This window comes from Scomber japonicus, chromosome 2, assembly GCF_027409825.1.
Source record: "Scomber japonicus isolate fScoJap1 chromosome 2, fScoJap1.pri, whole genome shotgun sequence".
NCBI classification, from domain to species: domain Eukaryota; kingdom Metazoa; phylum Chordata; class Actinopteri; order Scombriformes; family Scombridae; genus Scomber; species Scomber japonicus.
The window spans coordinates 21,556,343-21,574,527 of NC_070579.1; the positions used below are offsets into that span (position 1 = coordinate 21,556,343).

An 18,185-nucleotide genomic window follows, 5' to 3' on the forward strand; every position below is an offset into this window, starting at 1 on the left:
AACAATTCCTAAATCCCAAGGTGACGTCCTCTAATGTCTTCTTTTGTCCTAACTATCAAGCCACAACCCAAATATATTTAGTTTGCTGTCACAGAAAATACTGAATCAGAGAATTTGGACATTTTTTCTTTAAATATAACTGAAAATGATTAATCAGTTATTAAAATAGATGGCCATCAATTTTTTTTGTTGCAGTTTTAGTCAGGACTCTACGATGTGTTGCTCTTGCTCCGCTGTGATATACATATGTTTTTATGAGGCAAAGTGATCATAAAAGAGAACACTCATCTTTGGTGGTTTCTCTGTTGTCCACTGACCTGTTACACCTCCAGATTATTCAACAAATAATGGCTTGACTTGTTTCTACAAGGGGAGATGGCCCAACAACTGGAACATTTTGTGGTTGGCAATATTTTTAAAGCCAGGGGGAGGAGAGGACAAAGATATGATGCCTACTATCTACAAATCCACTTTATTGTCCCCAACAGTCCTCCCACCACCCCTTTTTAGGGCCTAGTAGATTTAAAACACAAATGAGATGCTGGGAGTTTGCAGGTTTCTGTAAACAGTTTTTAGTCAGACTCACTGCCAAAAAAAAACATTATTAATCAATTAAGGCATCGACACAGGCGGAGCCGTGCATTTCACCAGAGTAGAAAACAGAACAGAGAAAATGTATGTACACAAGTACAGTTAAGTGCTACTGAAGCAGCCTCATGTTCCACTGGCTAGATCTGAGGCAAGAAAAACAGGAACCAGGACTGGTCTTTTCTTGCTCCATGAAGTACGGGGGAGGCTCGTGCTGGGGCCAGGAGCTTTACCCGCGTCATACAACATTGTGGGGGAAAGCTCTTGGCCCTGGCCCAGGTAATTGGGGTACAATAGTATACATGAAAGAAGGGACGTAAGGACACAGGAGGTTTGAGGATGATGTCTAGGAAGGTGTCAGGGCGTCTCTCCGTTGCGGCTGAAGTAGTACCTGACAGGTGGGCCAGGGAGGTCCTCATCTCCGTCTGCCTCCGGCGCGAACGACACAGTGAGGTCAACGTAGCGGCGGTCCACTGATGGCTTAATCAGCTTCTGCATCCTACAGAGAGTCAGAGACAAGAAGCTTAAGATGAATCATTTCACTGTGAGGAAGCAAGGATAATAACTTGGTTAAGCAGGGTATCTGCACATTTTTAAACAATTTAATAACTTTTAAGACATTTTTAATACCTCTTTAAAAGGAAAAAATAATACCCTTGGTAAGACATAGTGCAAAAGAAGGATTTTACTGTTTTAGTGGGTTGAAATGGAGTTCATTTTGAAGTAATGTATATAGGAACGCAACTAATGATTTGTTTCATTATAGTTCAAATTGCTGATTTGATTTTTACTTTAATTACGTAAATATAAATACGTTGGTTAGTTATGTAAAATAATCAGAAAATACAAATATAATTACACTTGTTCACTCTGCCCCGGCTAAAATCTAATTTAATGCCTTAACTCCTACAATTCCAGACATTTTAAAGACATTTTTAGACCTTGAATATCAAAAGCTAAATTTAAGACATTTTAAGGATCTGCAGGGGCCTTGTTAAGAAGACAGGATTGCTTTTAAAATAGGGTATTCTCATTAGCTTTCTCCAAACTCCAAATATACAAACAGACAGGGGGGATGAGGTGATAAGGAAGACGAGGAGATGCTGCTTGTCATAAAAAAAAGAAAAGAAGCATCCCTTTCTTGGTTAAGTACTTACGTGAGTTTGAGTCTCTTCGAGTGTCCAGGCATCACAGGCACATAGAGCATCTTCACACCATGGACAACCATAGTGGGTTCAATTCCATACTTCTCCTGGAATAAATCATCAACAAAAAAGTATTTATACTTATTAAAATATAAACTACAAAAACAAGTGATCAAAAACCTCATGGAAAGTGAAATAATATGGTAAATAACTAAAGCACCAACAGAACTGGAGGAAATGTTTCTCACCCTCACTGCATTCATGAAGTCAGACAGAGTGAAGTCCTCATGGCCAACGATAGTCCAACAGTCCCAGATGGAAAAGTAGATGTTGTCCCTGGGAGAGACATTGTGTCACTACTTTGTATTTTAATAATTAAGAAACACACGTTAAACATGCTGAATTTGTTGTAAATTGTACTACACAGTGACATAACTGCCAAGCCTTTAAGCAGAGTTAGAGAGTGAGATATTGTGTGTGTGAAAGTGTAACTGTACATATCCTCCTACCTGATAAGTGTCTGTTTAACTGGGGCAGGCTCAGTGAGCACCATTACAGGAATGGCCAAGTTAAAGAAGCAGTTTTTGAAAGACTCAAACTCATAGCCTCCAACCACTTTAATCATCTCCAGGGCCACCTAAGGAAGTCAAAATAATAGAAAAATGAACACCGCTTGATAAAGAATAAATAGAATTCATTTTGGCAAATAAAAAACACAGATGTGCACATAACTCAAATAAATCTGAGCAGCAACTCAATGCATGTAGACATGGTCATGATGTGTTGAATTTCAAACCAAGCATCAGAATGGGGAAAAAAAAGGTGATTTTTTTTTTTGGTCAGATGAGAGTGGCCGAACTGGTTCGAGCTAACATTGCCATCAGCTAAAAAAAGGAAACTGAGGCTACAATTTGCAGAGGCTCACCTAAACTGTACATAAGAATATCAGAAAAATGTTGCCTAATCTGATGAGTCATGATTTCTGCTGTGACATTCAGATGGTAGGGTCAGAATTTGGTGTAAACAACTAGAAGGCATGGATCCATCCTGCCTTGTATGAAGGGTTCAGCCTGGTGGTGGTGTTTGGTGTAATGGTGCTGGGGGATATTTTCTTGGCATACTTTAGGCTCGAAATCTCTGAGGCATGTTTCCAGAACCTCACTGAATCTATGCCATTAAGAAAAGGGGGTCCGGTACTAAATGGAAAATGGACTGGACTTACATAGTGCCGTTCTAGTCTTTACAACCACTCAAAGTGTTAAATTACATCTCATTCACCCATTCACACACATTCATACACTGATGGCAGGAGCTACCACGCAGAGTGCCAACCTGCTCATCAGGGGGAGTTTAACCATTCATTCTCATTCACACACTGTTGGCGCAGCAACGGGAGCAATTTGGGATTAAGTGTCTTGTCCAAGGACACAGACAAGTGGACTGGAAGAGCCGGGAATCGAACCGCCAATCTTCCAATTGGAGGATGACTGCTCTACCTCCTGAGCCCCAACTAGCAAGGTGTACCTAATAAAGTGACCGTCCAGTGAACGTATGTCAACTTTCAATGTCTTCACGAGACAAACTCAATACATAAACATGAGTATTAGTGGCTGATATGTTCTCACCTGTCCAGCTACAGCAGCTGTTGCCGTGGCAATAGCAGGGATGATCTTGCCAGCGATGCGTTTGGTCTTGAGTCTGTCAGCTGGCTCGATGGAGTACATATTAGCTCTCAGAGCAGATGCTGATGCAACAAAGTCCATGTGGCCATTACTGTCATCGTCCTTTTCAAACAGCACCGGTCTCATCTGTAGCCTCTCTACACATTGCATGTGAAAGCACACACATCATCACTTTATCACACATTTACAGGATATAATAATGACATTATTAATTAATTATAATGATGTACCCCTAAAGATTTCAGCTGTGAATTGTAGCTGTAATCTTGGATATGTTTTTCTCTACGTACCTAGTGTGACGTCAGTAGCGATAGCCTGCTCCAGCTGTGTGATGGCCTCTCTCTCCTCTTCACTGCTTAGAGGCATCTTCATAAAGTCAGGTTTCTTTGCCGTCTCATCTGTTTCTATACACTGGGAGGGACACAACAATCCACAAGATTAGGTTTATTCAACAATCAGATAGAAAGCCAAGAACCAGATCGATGAACAAGCTTACTTTCTGTGAGGGCAGGTACTCGGGAATCTTGACTTCAGACAGAATCCGGGTCACCGCCTCTTCAGAGACGTCCTGAGAGGGATGGGAAGAAAATGCAGTGAGTCTGTGTGTGCATAAGTGTATGTGTATACGTGTGTGTGTGTGTGTGTGTGTGTGTGTGTGTGTGTGTGTGTGTGTGTGCTAAATGACCTACGTTCTCTGAGTAAGGGATGTTATAAATCCCTGCCAAGAGCCGGGCCATGCTGACAATGAAAGTGAAGTGCCTGAAGGTAAAAGGGAAGGGTTTAGTGAGCTTGGAGGTGAAACATAAAATACCAGAGGCTTAAACAATTATACAAGAGCAGCATGCTTACAAATTGTCTTTCAAGTCAAATTCAATAGGTGCTGGAGGTCTTTTTGGTGACTGCCAAAACAAACCTAAGGAAGAGAGAAATAGTTCAACTATATTCTGTGCTTTAAAGCACAATTTATATTATTGTTACATATTCTATATGTGTATTTTTCTGGGGAAAAAACTTACTTCCATCTTTTAACCTTGTATCAAGGGGGAAAGAGTGCAACAGTTGTAGGGCCTACAGAAAGATAACATCAGACATGTTATCAGTACATTAATTCTTCTCCTTCTTTAATGAAAAAGGAATGTTGATGAGATGAACAACTCTTGTGACTTGTTACCTTTCTTGTAAAATACTTTTCAAATTTCAGACGAGCTACAGTGATGCACTGTCTCCACTGGCTAGGCCACCTGCTTAGCAGCTTTATGACCTGGAATGACCCCTCCAGACTTTCCCCCGCCTGCATCCTCTGTACACACATATTTAAAAAATTGTGTTATTGAATTAATTACTGCATTGTAGGCATATATTACCACAAAGGCCCTGTTTATTGACCTATGACACACAAATTCATACCTGTAGCACAACTTCAGCTGAGGAGTGGGTCTGCCAGAAGGAGTTGTACATAGACGGCTTGTGGGCGAACAAATTCTCAAACTAGGCAAAAAATTAAAAATGAGTACAATCAGTACTGGACAGATACTTTCTAAAATGATAATAATGATCATTTGCTCATGGAAGAGTAATTCTGTTTGACTTTAAGGGAGCAGACCTTGTCCCTGGCCCACTGGATGGTGTGCTCTATCACAGAAGGGAAAGACTTAAGAGTGCAGAATGGGATTTCCTCTTCTGGGGGGTCTCTCTGGGAAGCAAAGAAAATTATATATAAAAAGAGCTATATACTGTATGAAAGTCTATTCCTGTGAAGCAAACAGACAAGAAAAACATATGACATGCAAACCCTAACATATACTCACATGGCTATTGTAGGACTCTGTCAAATTTGGCACAATGATTTCTGTGTGTCCTTTAGTTCCCATGGTGCCAGAGTCCAGGAGAGGTCTCTGATTTGATACACAGCGGCTGAAAATTAAATAAATAAGTAAAGACTTCTAAAATTCCTTCCTAACTTCTACATTTATGCCATGAGTCTACTCTCTCTAAGTTACTATAAAATTTTCACAGACCAGTCCACATATCTCCGAGCTTCCACATTGTCCAGTGCAGTGACCACAAGGTTCAGGCGGGAGTAGAAGGTGTCACTGTAGATACCCTCAGTAGCTGGACACACCTTGTGGAGGTGAGCATCCACCTGCAAGTCAGGGTTGATCTCCAGAGTGGCTTCTGCTGCTGTGGTACTCTTCGGTTTCTGAGACAGAGAAAGACAGGAAACACGTAAGTGTGCATATGTGTTTTGTGTTATAAAGAAGAGGGTGGAGGTATGAGTGGGGAAGTTAAATCACTTATCCTGACCCTGATTCAAGTTTCTTTTCCTGTCATTGTTTCAATAATATATTTTAATATCAAGTATATTAAGTTAGCCAGGATAAGCAAAGGCAAAGAAATTGAGTGAGAGAAGAGAGGGGTGGAGTGGACATCTGCTCACCTGTATATGATGTGGTCGGAAGAGAAACTGCCGATTCAGGTTGGACTTTTCTATAAGGTCAGGATCTGTGATGCACACCTGAGGATGGACAGATGCAGTGTTCAATCAATAAAAATCATTGCTGTAATTAAAGAAATGCAGTCAAACAAAGAAAAGAGGAGTGCAAACCTCTCCTGAGTTCTTGGCCAGTCCCACTCCAAGCAGGGCAAAGTTTTTCAGCATTTCACAGCCTATGGCACCACAGCCCACCTGGAAGAGAAGAAATAACAGGTGTATTTAGACATACACATTTAACAGAGTTCAATACATAAAGGACCTTCTAGGAGCATCTGGGAAATACTTACCATGAATACCCTGAGCTTGTGTAGTTCCCCACACATCGATTCACCAATGCAAGCTCGTAATCCATCATATCGATCTCCTCTGGGGAAAAACTCCTCAGCAGGCAGAGACTGAAGTGGCTGAACGACCTCAATGGCATCGAGATAAAACTTAAAACAGGAGAAACAGAGACAGAAAAAAACAGTTACAACAGATGGAAAAAACTGATTAAGTCAATAAAATGTATGGCTTCTGTAGCTGTATAGCAGTGGGTCCATTTCACTTCCAAAAAGAAGACCTACATGTCTACAGAACAATACAATTGTAGTAACAGTGTTTAAGCTTGTGTGGTTTGATACAGTCAGACCATGTATTTAGTCTGTGTGATAGATCTTGGTTTCACAGGATGTTTGGAAGGAGCAGACAGATACAGAGTGTGACTCTGTGCTCTAAATTTAAAATAACTGATCAGAGTTGCTGATGTAAACAGATCTGCAGCAGGAGTCCAGCTCAATACTTAACTTTAAACTTACTTCAACTCAGTGCAGACCGTGTTAGGTAAAAGTCATCCAGCTGGTCATATCAAACTAGCTTCAGCTTGGTATCTGACTGGCAGCACTACCTGCTCCCCTCCAATTATGTGGCAACTTTTTTCTCACAGATCCTCACTGCACCATTAGCCTCTAGTCTCTTCAACTCGGCTCTGATTTATTACCAGAATGTAAATATAGAATGTCATGATTCATTTTCACCTGAGATGAATCCAGATGTAACTTGTCTGGTGGTCCACATAGTTATAAAATGGCAAAGTATATTATGTGTTGTAGTAGAGTTGTAATTTTGATGGTTTGTTTCAGAGGAGTGACCTACCAACTGCTGCAGGGGTGCAAACTTCCCAGTGATGGCCTTGAGTACTTCCTGACTGGCTAGGCCTCCTACAGCCGCTGCTAATGGAGGGAGAGTCCCCCTCGCTGTCCTCGACAGGCAGCGCACCAACTCTGTATTCACAGGGGCCTGAGAGGAATGAGGAGAGGAAAGTCACAGAAAGATGTTAGTGTATCTGTGTGTTTGAATATGTTTCATCTGTCACAGAGGTTCAAGAGAATGAAAGCATCGGGAATAAAAAAAAAAAGGCAACAGAATGAAAGCATCAGGAATAAAAAAAAAAGGCAACTCACTTTGTTCCTGAGTGTTGCATTCACCTCCTCGGTTAGTTTCAGTATGACTTCAGCATCCTGTGCACACCTGATGGCATCAAAGTAAAAATGCTCACAATGTAACATGTCACATTTTAACAACTTCACACATTGAAAACCACAATGAGAACAAATTCTATCTTCAGGCACTGTTGAAGAAGCAGCTTTGATCTTGACAATGAAAACATAAATATTTTGTTTACCCAGTATTGGGAAGTCTACTGTGCTGCTCCTGGAAGGTGTCCAGGGCCAACATGGCTGCATGGATCTGTAGCGGAGCCTGATGATGGTGGATTTAAAACAGGATTGTGAGGAAAATGATTGATGAAACTCAAAACAAAAATTTATGAGACATTTGTGAACTGGGGTATGTATCATACAGCGAATTCAACTTTGTCAGACAGCTGTTGAGTATCTGGCTTTACAGAGACTAAAATAAGTTATAAGTATACAACTAGAACAAAAGAAGCAAAGTGATGCTACCAACGCTGTGTTTTTGGATCCTAAAGGAATGATGGCTCCATTATCTATGAATCTCTATTTAGCTCTTAGAGTGAGCATCAAAAAACTATGATCCGATCCAAACTTCACCTACTCTGGACTAGTTAACCATGCAGCATAATTTATGACTTTTGGCAATATGCTTTGGAAAAATGATACACATGAGACTGTAAAACCAGGCTTTAAATTATAATCCCAATTTGTGATACAAACCCAGTAACCTGCTTTAAATTCTCACCTCTGGTTTACTGAAGTCTGGAGTCAGGACCTGAGGATCACACAGCTGTTTCTCTAATGTTTCCTAAAATGCACAAGTGGATAAATGCAGAGTCAATAATATGTTTATTTAAAAATGCATGTATTTTGTTTTTGGTTCAATTATGATATTTTTGGTTTATATGAAAACTACATGACTCACAAATCTGTATGTCTTCGGAGATTTCAACAGGACAAAGAAACCTCCGTGTGCATATATTTGGAGCTGAGATGTGTCTCCTATTGCAAAACTGTAAGGAGAGAGGACTAACACCACAGGAACCCAAACATAACACACACACACACACACACACACACACACACACACACACACACGCATATGCATTTACAAACACAGTACAAAAAAGGGACAGAAATGGCTTAGGTTAGATTACTGCATTATGATAAGAGAATCTCTCACCAAACATACACTCTTGGAAACTTTAAGATATGACAAAGTAATAGACCCCGTATGTTAAGAAAAACAGAGCATTTGTTTTGCCTTATGGAAAAGTTTTCCTCAACTACATCTGTGATTTGATGGATATGTTGACGTTACAATCACAGTCATACAGTTAAATGCTCTATAACAACCTTTAATACACTGAAACCATTATCATCAATATAGATACCTGAAACCGGACGTGCAGTGCCATTGAGTTCCTTCATGCCATTGACCTCTCTGAAGACAACACTCTGGCCTGTCTGTAGGCCATGAGGTTGGTTGTCCATGCAAGTTACCACACCAGGATTGTCCTGAATGGAGAAAAGTCAAAAGGGGATTCATTCATCCTCCTTCCAATGTAGCTAATTATTACATCTGACAATTTGAAAAATGTTGACACTACCTTAGTGATACTTTGGATGAAAATCTCCTTGGGTTCTTCTCCTGTTGGATCTGACACCTCAAACTCCTCTCCGAAATCACAAAACACTCGCGCACAGATCCCATAAACATCACAGCCAATGAACTAGAAAAGACATTAGGTAGTGTAGTTTGGTTGATACACAGGCAGAAGGTTTGGTTAATATTTGACTGCTTGTGTGTTCTACATTTATAGTGCATCTGTTAGCTAATGCTCTGTGATGCATAACCGCTACATGGACTGTAGACTTACTCTGATTGGTGGTTGTTGCGAGTGGCAGAACTCATTTACTCTCTTCTGCATGCTCAATCTGGCTTCGGTCAGAATCACACACTGCAGGAGAGAGAGAAGAGCACGTAGTCAGATATTAAAAGTTACCTGCAGTCTTAAGCAGATAAAGATTGATAAATAGTCTATTTTTGAACTGAGATGATGGTGTAATCTAGAAACAAATAAACAATAAACCACAATTTTACTGTCATACACAGGTAATACAGACAACTCATGGGCCTTTCTGTGACTAGATGCATCTCCCCTTAAAGTTTGACCAAATTCTAACGGATGATTTGGCCAGTTATAACCTTTCAATTTTTGGCCTCTTAACCCACATTGTAGTCAAAATATGACTGCAAAATATGACATACAACAGCTGTAAAGAGGATTATGCTTCAGTGCTTATGGAAGTTTTTACTGACATTTTTATATGATGTCCAACTTTGACTGACAAACACACATCTCTTCTCAGGAGAGACTGGGAGCAAGCCATTTAATACTTGGGTTGGTCATGATCCAGAGTCTGAAAAGCAATTCCTTACCTGATACTTTCTGAGAAAGCTGAGATCAGTGTTGTCATCCAGAGCGGCAGAGGACAAGTCAACATGGACATAAGGGTTTAACTCTGCAACCCGAGGGCACACCGCCTCCCCCCTGAGGATGGATGAGAAAGCGAAAGAGAAGAAGAAGACATTGACACAGAGAAGTTTTCATGTGTATAAGGTTTACAGATGTGAGTGTATGATATTTCAGTGCAAGTTCAGTCAGAGGTTTGGAGGAACAGCTCAGCTCTGTGGTGTGTATTACCTTCTCCTCTGGTTCAATACATCCTCTTTGCGAATGAAGAAGTTAGAGCCCAGATCCCAGGTCTCACATTGTTTTGTGTCATGAAGGGTGACTGCCTGTACACAGAGTGAGCATATGTGTACTCAGATACTGTATGTGCACAGATAAACACTATGACAGTGCGAAATCCAATTCTTATGATACTGCAAACAAAACATGTTGGACAATTGTGATATTGAGTGAGAGTGCCTACCTTCACACCAGCCAGAACAATATTCTTTGCTGTGGAACCACAAAGTTGCTCAGTGTTAAATTATGGTAGGTTCATGTGAATACTATGGCAATTAACGTCTTACAGTACTCTGATGAAAAAATGTGTTAGCCTACCTATCTCTATTCCCAGGCCTCCCATTCCACTTAGAAAGACTGAGGACTGGGCCATCTGGTGCATAGCACTGTCTCCCAGCACATAGCGCTGGCGGCTGCATAGAGAGAAAGGGAGAAAAAGTATATATGAGCAACTGTGCTATAGCAGTTTCCCAACCTGGGCACTGGTGTAAAGATAACATAAATCTGAGAAGGGCTGCAACTACTGATCATTTTCATCATCAATTAATCTGCATTTTATTTTATTTTTGTCTATAAAATGTTAAGAAATGGCATTTATATACTGAGCTGGTGGCGATGACCCAAAATCTTTTAATTTACTGTCACAACTGACAAATAACATTTGAGAAGCTGAAACTAGTGAATATTTAGCCTCTTTGCTTGACAAAAAAATAAAAATTATTTGATTATAAAAATAGCTGCGGATTACTATTATGTCAATCAATTAATCGCTGCAGCTCTCAAGCTGAAGGGTCAAAAGATGTTGATTTTGCCTGTCATCATTCACACTGTAAGTGCATCATGAATGGACCTTGTAATGGTCAGTATGAACAGGAGAAATGATTACGATAAGAAAGTGTTCAATGTTCAATGTTCATTTGGGCACTTGACTGATTTTTAAAGACAGACTTGAATAATTGTGAACACATTCTTTAAGGTCTGAGGTCTGGAACATTAGAGTTGAGGATCTTCCAATCAGGTTTTGCTAAAATTATATTAAAAAAAACATCTCATATCTAATACTACTGCCTATATTTAAGACCTTCGTGAAATAAAATGTAAGACTTTTGAAGATCTCCTACGGGCTTTAATTGAAGGACAACTAAATAAGAGCTTTATTTTGGTATTTAAAGACTTTATAAGACCTGCTGATACCCTGACCAAGTGCAATAACTGCAATGTTTTTTACGCAAAGTATAGCACTGTTATTTTCTGTCTTAACTGTTATGTAACCTATCGTTTGAATATCAATGTGTTTTAGAAAGATAAACTTAAGACAGAACAGATTTACCTGTACAGAGAGTCGTCAATCTCCATCGAGTCTGCAGCCATGCTGGGAGGGGAAGAGGGGAATCAGACTGTTTGAGCGATACCGACCCTACCTAAAAAGAGATATAAAAGCACAGTGGTTAAATAAGCTATAACGCTATTTTCTATTATTGATAGCGGTTATATTTAACAGACAACGCCCTGCTGTGCTGTAGCTAGACGGCTAACTAACAGTAGTTGTCAGTAAATGTTGTTGACCCGGCGACAGTCAGGTAAGGTAACCAGGGTAAAGTCACTGATAAAGTGGCGTCGAAGTTAGTAATTAACAAAATCGACTTTAATTAATTATCAGCATATCTCGTTAGCTCACACAGTAACGCCGGCTGATGTCTTGAAGCTTCAGAGGAAAGCTGTATGTTAGCAGCTACGGCTACAGCTAGCATTGAGTGCCACTGCCTGGTGCCGGTGGCGACGACACTTGTCATAAACTCGTTTTTAAAGTGTTGACACACACACGGTAGGCATCAGGTAACTCCACAGATAAGACAGCTCGTTAAGAGTTATAATTCTAACAATTAATGAGTAAATATTTCTGTTAATATTATTAAAATAAGGCAAAAAAAAGCATACGTATTTACCTGTCAGTATGCGCGACAAGCTGAAGCGAATGAATGGCTGTGACTGGTTAAAAACTTGGAGTGGTTCCGGGTTACCGTGGTCACATGATCAAGGTCATCCAATAGTTTCACATCACTATTGAATACTACATTTAGGTTATAGTACACTTTTGGAGGTATTTTGGATTGAAATACAGGCCGGTCAGGTCTGTCTTGGTGCCCAACTGAACACTGAAACATGTTTTTCTTGCTGTAATCATTTCCCCTGTTCATTTTGGCCATTAGAAGATCCATTCATGATGCACCTACAGTGTGAATGATGCCTCAAGCCTCCATCTATGTCAAAATAATAATAATAACAATAATAAATAAATAAATTAGAAAAATGTTTTTCTGAAGCTAATACAAAGATTCACCCATCCAGATTAGTACAACCAAGTAGATATCTTTCAATGTTACAGTCTTTTTAGTGCCAAAGTCCCTCTTTTTGTTTCTTTTCTTCCACTGCAGCTTAACAGGGAAACGCTGCCCGAAGCACACAAAAAAGGAATTTTACAGCCTTTATAGATTTATAAAGACTAAATATTTGGCAGTTATCTACTTGATATAACTAACTCAGACTGCTGAAGCCTCATGAAAGCTTCAGATAAACTTTGAAATTCATTTTTGGATTTTGGCCCCCATTACTTACATTGTTGTGGCTTTGTTGGGGATTTTTTTTTAATAGGATATTTTATCATATTGTTTTTAAACTGTCATCAAGCAAAGCACTAGTTCTCCAAATAACATTTAAAAATACTATGATAAATTACAGAAATAAATCAAAAAGCTAAAATAAACTATCCAAACCTTTGAAAATATTATCTGTGTTCTTTAATTATACCCATGCTCAATGTCTCTGAGTTTAAAACAGTTTCTTTTCTTTATTCATTAAGCATATATATTTTTGTCTATATGTGTATCTATGTGCACCTGTGCTGAATAACAGTGCTCAACTGTTTCACTGACTTGTGACTATATGTAGCAATATAATCATAGAAGAATATAATAGCAATGTATGACACTGAGTGAAATTTCGATCAAGAGAGAGTGCTGAACCAGTCCCAGCCAGAGAGTTGAAACAGATGATACAAAACCATGTTTGGGATGTTCACTGTTTAAAGAATCAAAGGTCAATAGCCAAGTGAAACATTGGCATCATACTGACCCATTCTGGGTAATGATGTAAGGAAAGCACAAATCTAGTGCTGTCTTGATTTTATTTGTATAAAACTTGTGTCTGTGACTTTATGTAACAAAGCGAGTGGGCAAAAAACAGTGTGTGTGTCTTTATTAGGTTTTAATTCCCACTTAGACTGAAGCATAAACAGTCTGGACAAAGATTAATTTAGTTATTTTGTGATTCATTTGCCTGGGACAGTATCCCTCAACTTCAGACCTCCGAGACACCCTCCCTCTAATCATATTGGTCAAAGACAGACAGGAGCCTCCCCCTGAACTGGAGCCAAAATCATGCACATGCAAGCAACAGACTCTGAACTCCAAAGTACCACTTTCATCTCTCAGACACCTGCCAACAGATTTACTCTCCCTTGACAATGTGGTGCAGTCGTACAGCACTGCGTCAGCTCCAGCGAGTCGCTGTTAATTCTTTCAATATCACTGGGGGATCAACAAGCTTTGTGCAGCGGGAGATGTCAACCATGCAGCGGGTATATGTCACACGACAGATCCCACCTGAGGGCCTGAAGATCCTCCGTGAATCTGGACAGTGAGTAATGGTCTCCTGATAAGTCATTTAAAATTCATGTTTTTTATGTAGAACATCCTGTATGAATAACTTATTGAAAAATGTAGCTGACTTGACTGATACTTTTCTGAATTTTAAGAGTCTGCTTTCTAAAGTTCATCATTTACTTTTGAGTAAACAGGACGGCTGGTGTTTGCCCCCAGGTTGGTCAGATAAGACTGGTTTAGTCTAAAGGGTGCTCCCCCACAGCAGATCTATGACGGCATACAGTATGTGAAATAGCTTGAAATACTTTAAGGAACATTAATACCCGAAAGGCTCCTTTTTAGTCCACTGTATAGCCTCTTACTGTGTATTTTTGTATCACTTATATGTATTAATTAACTTCCCTCTTTGAATAATAAAGTAAAACAGGATTTGATTAGATATTCAGTTGTGGTTTCTGTTTTCCCAGGGTACAGTATGAGCTGTGGGACTCAGATGATGTCCCTGTGCCCAGGAAGGAGCTGCTTCAGAAGGTCAAAGGTGTTGACGCCCTGGTCTGTGTGCTGACAGAGAAGATTGATGCTGAGTTGTTGGACGCTGCAGGTCTGAAGACAGCGCTTGAGTCAGCTGAATGATCTGAATACAGTGAACAGAGTCGAAAACATATGTGTCTGTATGTGTTGTGTTACAATCCTGCAGGTCCAAACCTGAAGGTCCTCAGTACCATGTCTGTGGGTTTTGACCATCTCAATCTGGAGGAGCTGAGGAAAAGGTGATTCTGATCTTACTTAATCCTTACAGTCACTGTATTTGGGACTTCATAAATCCAGGCATTTGGTAGTATCAAAAAGGTGATCATGGCAAAAAGCAATGTGTGCTATCATTTTTGCCTTTCACTCACAAATCTGACTTTTGGAGACAAGAATGAAGGTATGAAAACAAAGTAGACTGCATCAAATAATAATTGTAAATTTCCCCATTGTGGGACGAATAAAGGACTATATTATCTTATCAATTTTCACCTGGATTGTCTATTTTTTCTATATATTAAATGGTAATATCCTTAAAATTGGATATATGCTGTAACCACACAGAAAGTCAAAACTAGCTTTAAAACACATCTTTAAAAAGTTTATTAAGTCTGTATGTGTCTGCCTAGTATGTCAAATAAGAAAATAATTGTGAATAATCCAAAGAAAACACTTTTATCCCCTCTAAGCTTTACCTGTGGTGAACCTCCATGAAACATTGTCAATAGGAAAACAACAGGTGGCAGCACCTCTACACCCAAAATTAAAACCATGTGTCTAATATTGTGTTTGATATTTGTGTGTGTGCTCCCCAGAGGGATCCGTGTGGGTTATACCCCTGATGTTCTGACAGATTCTGTGGCTGAGCTGACGGTGGCTCTGCTGCTCACAACCTCCAGGAGGCTCATAGAGGCCACACATGAGGCCAAGACGTAATGTGACACACACACACACACACACACACACAAACACACAAACACACACACCGTCTCTCTCTCATTGTGTCTTTCTGTTTCTCTCACCTACAGTGGTGGCTGGGGCACATGGAGAACTCTGTGGCTGTGTGGACACGAGTTGGCTAACAGTACAGTGGGTATCCTGGGCCTGGGCAGGATTGGTGAGCATATTTGAAACACTGCAGACTATACATGCTTATCAGCCTTTCCTTGACTGTAATTTCTGTAAATTTGTTACCTCTTACAATAGTGTGTTTGTGCTCTAAGGTGTGGCTATCGCTGAGCGTCTGGCACCTTTCAAAGTAAAGAAGTTCATCTACACAGACGTTGCCCCCAGGCCTGATCTGGCTAAGATCATCAATGCAGAGTATGGTAAGGATCAGATTCACTTCTCATGCCAGCATTTTATTCTGTTACAACTTGTGTACAAAGGTTACAATGTCAACAAGGTGGATGATGGGGATTTGGTGAGCTAATTAAAAGCAAAGGTCAGTTAATCCCCTTTGACCTTTCAGTTCTGATCTCAGACATCATGAAATGTTTTAATGCTATAAATAAGGAAATTAAATTGGTTCAAAGGAGAATTTTTAGTAAGCCCTTTTCTGTCATGCCATGTGATGATATCAATAAACTTTCCTCTTAATCTAGTTTCTATGGATGAGCTGGCAAAGCAGTCAGATTTCCTGGCTGTGTGCTGTGCTTTAACACCAGAGACAAAGGAGATCTGCAACAAGGACCTCTTCTCCAAGATGAAAAATACCTCTATCTTCATCAACACAAGCAGGTACTCCCAACTAACCCCCCCCCCCCCCACAGTTCTATCACAATGTGTAAGTGAATGTCTCAAAATAATATGTAATATGACTATGTATATGCCCTGCTTTTCCTTGTCTCTCTATAATTCTGGTCTCTCTGTTGTTTCAGAGGTGGTGTGGTGAACCAGGAAGACCTGTATGAAGCTCTATCCACAGGACAGATTGCAGGCGCCGGACTAGATGTCACTGTCCCCGAGCCCTTGCCCACCAGCCACCCACTGTTCACCCTCAAAAACTGTGGTAAGTCTGCTAGAAGATGACTTAAACCCAGTTACAGCTTTAAAGGATGATGCTGGTGATATTCTGCATTTTCACGCTGTCAGCAAATTCCATGAAACCAACAATGCGTTACTTTGTGTCTAAATAACTTTTTGAACTCCTCAGTTTATCTTTTGAACTCAGTCCCAAGAGTATTGGTTTCTATTGAAGATTTTAAAAAGTAAACATAAAAATAGGTCACAAATACACATTTTTAAAAAATCCTTTTTTGTAATATGCTGCTGTGAGTATTTCTGGCAGCAGTACAGTGTTTGTGGGATTGAGATTATGGAAAGAACATGTCATCCATTCATGGCTCATGAGTATGTAATAGCTTTAGGACAATAATAACAAAGTCTACGGCACAATGGAATGAGCAATATCAGGCTTTGGCTACTCATAAAACACTTCTTAGTTGGATCATTTAATTGATGGTTTTGATCTATTTGTGGGATTTTTGAGATTAACACAATATCACCAGATTTATCCTTTAAGTACTGTGATATTTGAATACAACATATTTACACCATGTCATTATGAGCATGTTACAGCTTATCACTTGTCTTATGTTCTCTCTTCCCACAGTGATTCTACCCCATATTGCTAGTGCCTCCTATAGTACCCGTAATGCTATGTCTGCCCTGGCGGCAAACAACCTTCTGCTTGGCCTGCAGGGTAAACCAATGATCAAAGAGCTCAAGCTTTGAGAGGCAACTGGCTGATTACAGGACCATCAGTTCAACTCACAAACCAAATTGTTTTTATTTTGGGGGATAAAACATCTTGTTTAAAAATGTTATGTTTTCTCTTTTCCTTTATTTCTGACTCTTTAGTCAACTCAACTTAAACAACAATATTTAATTCTGTCTTATACTTGATTAGTCACTATGCTACCTCATAAAAAAATGTCACCAGCAACAATACTGAGCTTCATTGTCTTTTTAATCAGTCTATACAACAACTGAACATACTATACAATCTTCATAGCCTTCAACAGTAAAGAGACAAACATTTAGTCCTCTAGTTACAATATGTTAGTTATACAGGAAAGAAAACAACATACAAATCTTTCAGTTTTGGCATTATATCACCAAAAGCCCCGCTTTTCAAGCTACAAGGCATAAGGCAGTGACTTTATTAATCAATTTAGGCCTTCTACATACTTTTCAGTGCATTTTTCAGATATTCACATGAATTGTTTATGCACATTATTAGAAGACAGCACCATAATATTTCTTTATGTTTGAGACAGGGAAGCTACTTTCGGAGGATTACGTCTCTCCTTTTTGCATCATAACCTCCACAACTCCATATTTCTCAAAAGGATACCACAGCTCCACAATGAGACAGGAAGCTGAATGAGAGTAGGCAACACAGGGGAACAGAAGTCAGATTTGAGGTTTAACCATCAGTTGCTGAGCTTTAACAACTTTACTTTAGCTTATATTTACAGGGAGAACATCTTACAAGGCAATTATTCTTCAATGACGTAAACCGTCAAGAATATCCTTTAACATATGCGTCAAATAAATCATTTTGTACAGACTAACAGTGTAATGACTCTACAGTACAATAAGGTGCCGACTATGTAAGCAATGAACATGTGATTCTCATTGACAGTGTTAGGTGACACAATACAGCAAGCAATTAAAGTATACAAAAAGGCAAACATGTATTTACAATGTTATTTTTTTCATTTTGGTTCACTTAAAAAGAACTTTACAATACTGCATGAATGCTGATTTCAATTGATCAACTTTCTACCATTGAAGCTGCTCTTTTTTACATCCTGCAGTAAGTCAGGTATCTCAAACTAAGCTGATGTAAAATTCCCTCATATGTTGGAT

General features: G+C 39.5%; 2 protein-coding genes across 3 annotated transcripts; one reads left to right on the forward strand and one right to left on the reverse strand.

Moving 5' to 3' along the window:
- Positions 1 to 292: 292 nt before the first annotated feature.
- uba6 (ubiquitin like modifier activating enzyme 6) lies at positions 293 to 12,085 on the reverse strand. 2 transcript variants are annotated; one of them, XM_053333250.1, is made up of 32 exons: positions 12,066 to 12,085; positions 11,450 to 11,540; positions 10,438 to 10,532; positions 10,304 to 10,332; positions 10,072 to 10,166; positions 9,807 to 9,918; positions 9,244 to 9,324; positions 8,974 to 9,096; positions 8,758 to 8,881; positions 8,289 to 8,392; positions 8,109 to 8,171; positions 7,573 to 7,649; positions 7,352 to 7,418; positions 7,044 to 7,187; positions 6,197 to 6,343; positions 6,021 to 6,101; positions 5,853 to 5,930; positions 5,434 to 5,615; positions 5,224 to 5,329; positions 5,019 to 5,108; positions 4,823 to 4,903; positions 4,587 to 4,715; positions 4,432 to 4,483; positions 4,265 to 4,328; positions 4,105 to 4,174; positions 3,912 to 3,983; positions 3,706 to 3,826; positions 3,359 to 3,552; positions 2,243 to 2,370; positions 1,982 to 2,069; positions 1,746 to 1,840; positions 293 to 1,087 (listed from the first exon to the last, which is right to left on the reverse strand). In XM_053333250.1, exons 2-32 carry the CDS (start codon positions 11,488 to 11,490, stop codon positions 946 to 948), a joined length of 3,075 nt encoding a protein of 1,024 aa, XP_053189225.1. In that variant the 5' UTR covers positions 11,491 to 11,540; positions 12,066 to 12,085; the 3' UTR covers positions 293 to 945. The 2 variants fall into 2 exon arrangements, with proteins under 2 accessions (XP_053189225.1, XP_053189233.1); XM_053333258.1 differs by lacking the exons at positions 11,450 to 11,540; positions 12,066 to 12,085 and having other exon boundaries at positions 10,072 to 10,162; positions 10,438 to 10,516.
- A 1,496-nt stretch (positions 12,086 to 13,581) lies between these two features.
- On the forward strand, positions 13,582 to 17,134 carry grhprb (glyoxylate reductase/hydroxypyruvate reductase b). The gene is made up of 9 exons (XM_053337589.1): positions 13,582 to 13,815; positions 14,249 to 14,382; positions 14,479 to 14,551; positions 15,125 to 15,241; positions 15,338 to 15,426; positions 15,533 to 15,637; positions 15,914 to 16,049; positions 16,190 to 16,320; positions 16,924 to 17,134. Exons 1-9 carry the CDS (start codon positions 13,643 to 13,645, stop codon positions 17,043 to 17,045), a joined length of 1,080 nt encoding a protein of 359 aa, XP_053193564.1. The 5' UTR covers positions 13,582 to 13,642; the 3' UTR covers positions 17,046 to 17,134.
- Positions 17,135 to 18,185: the final 1,051 nt, after the last annotated feature.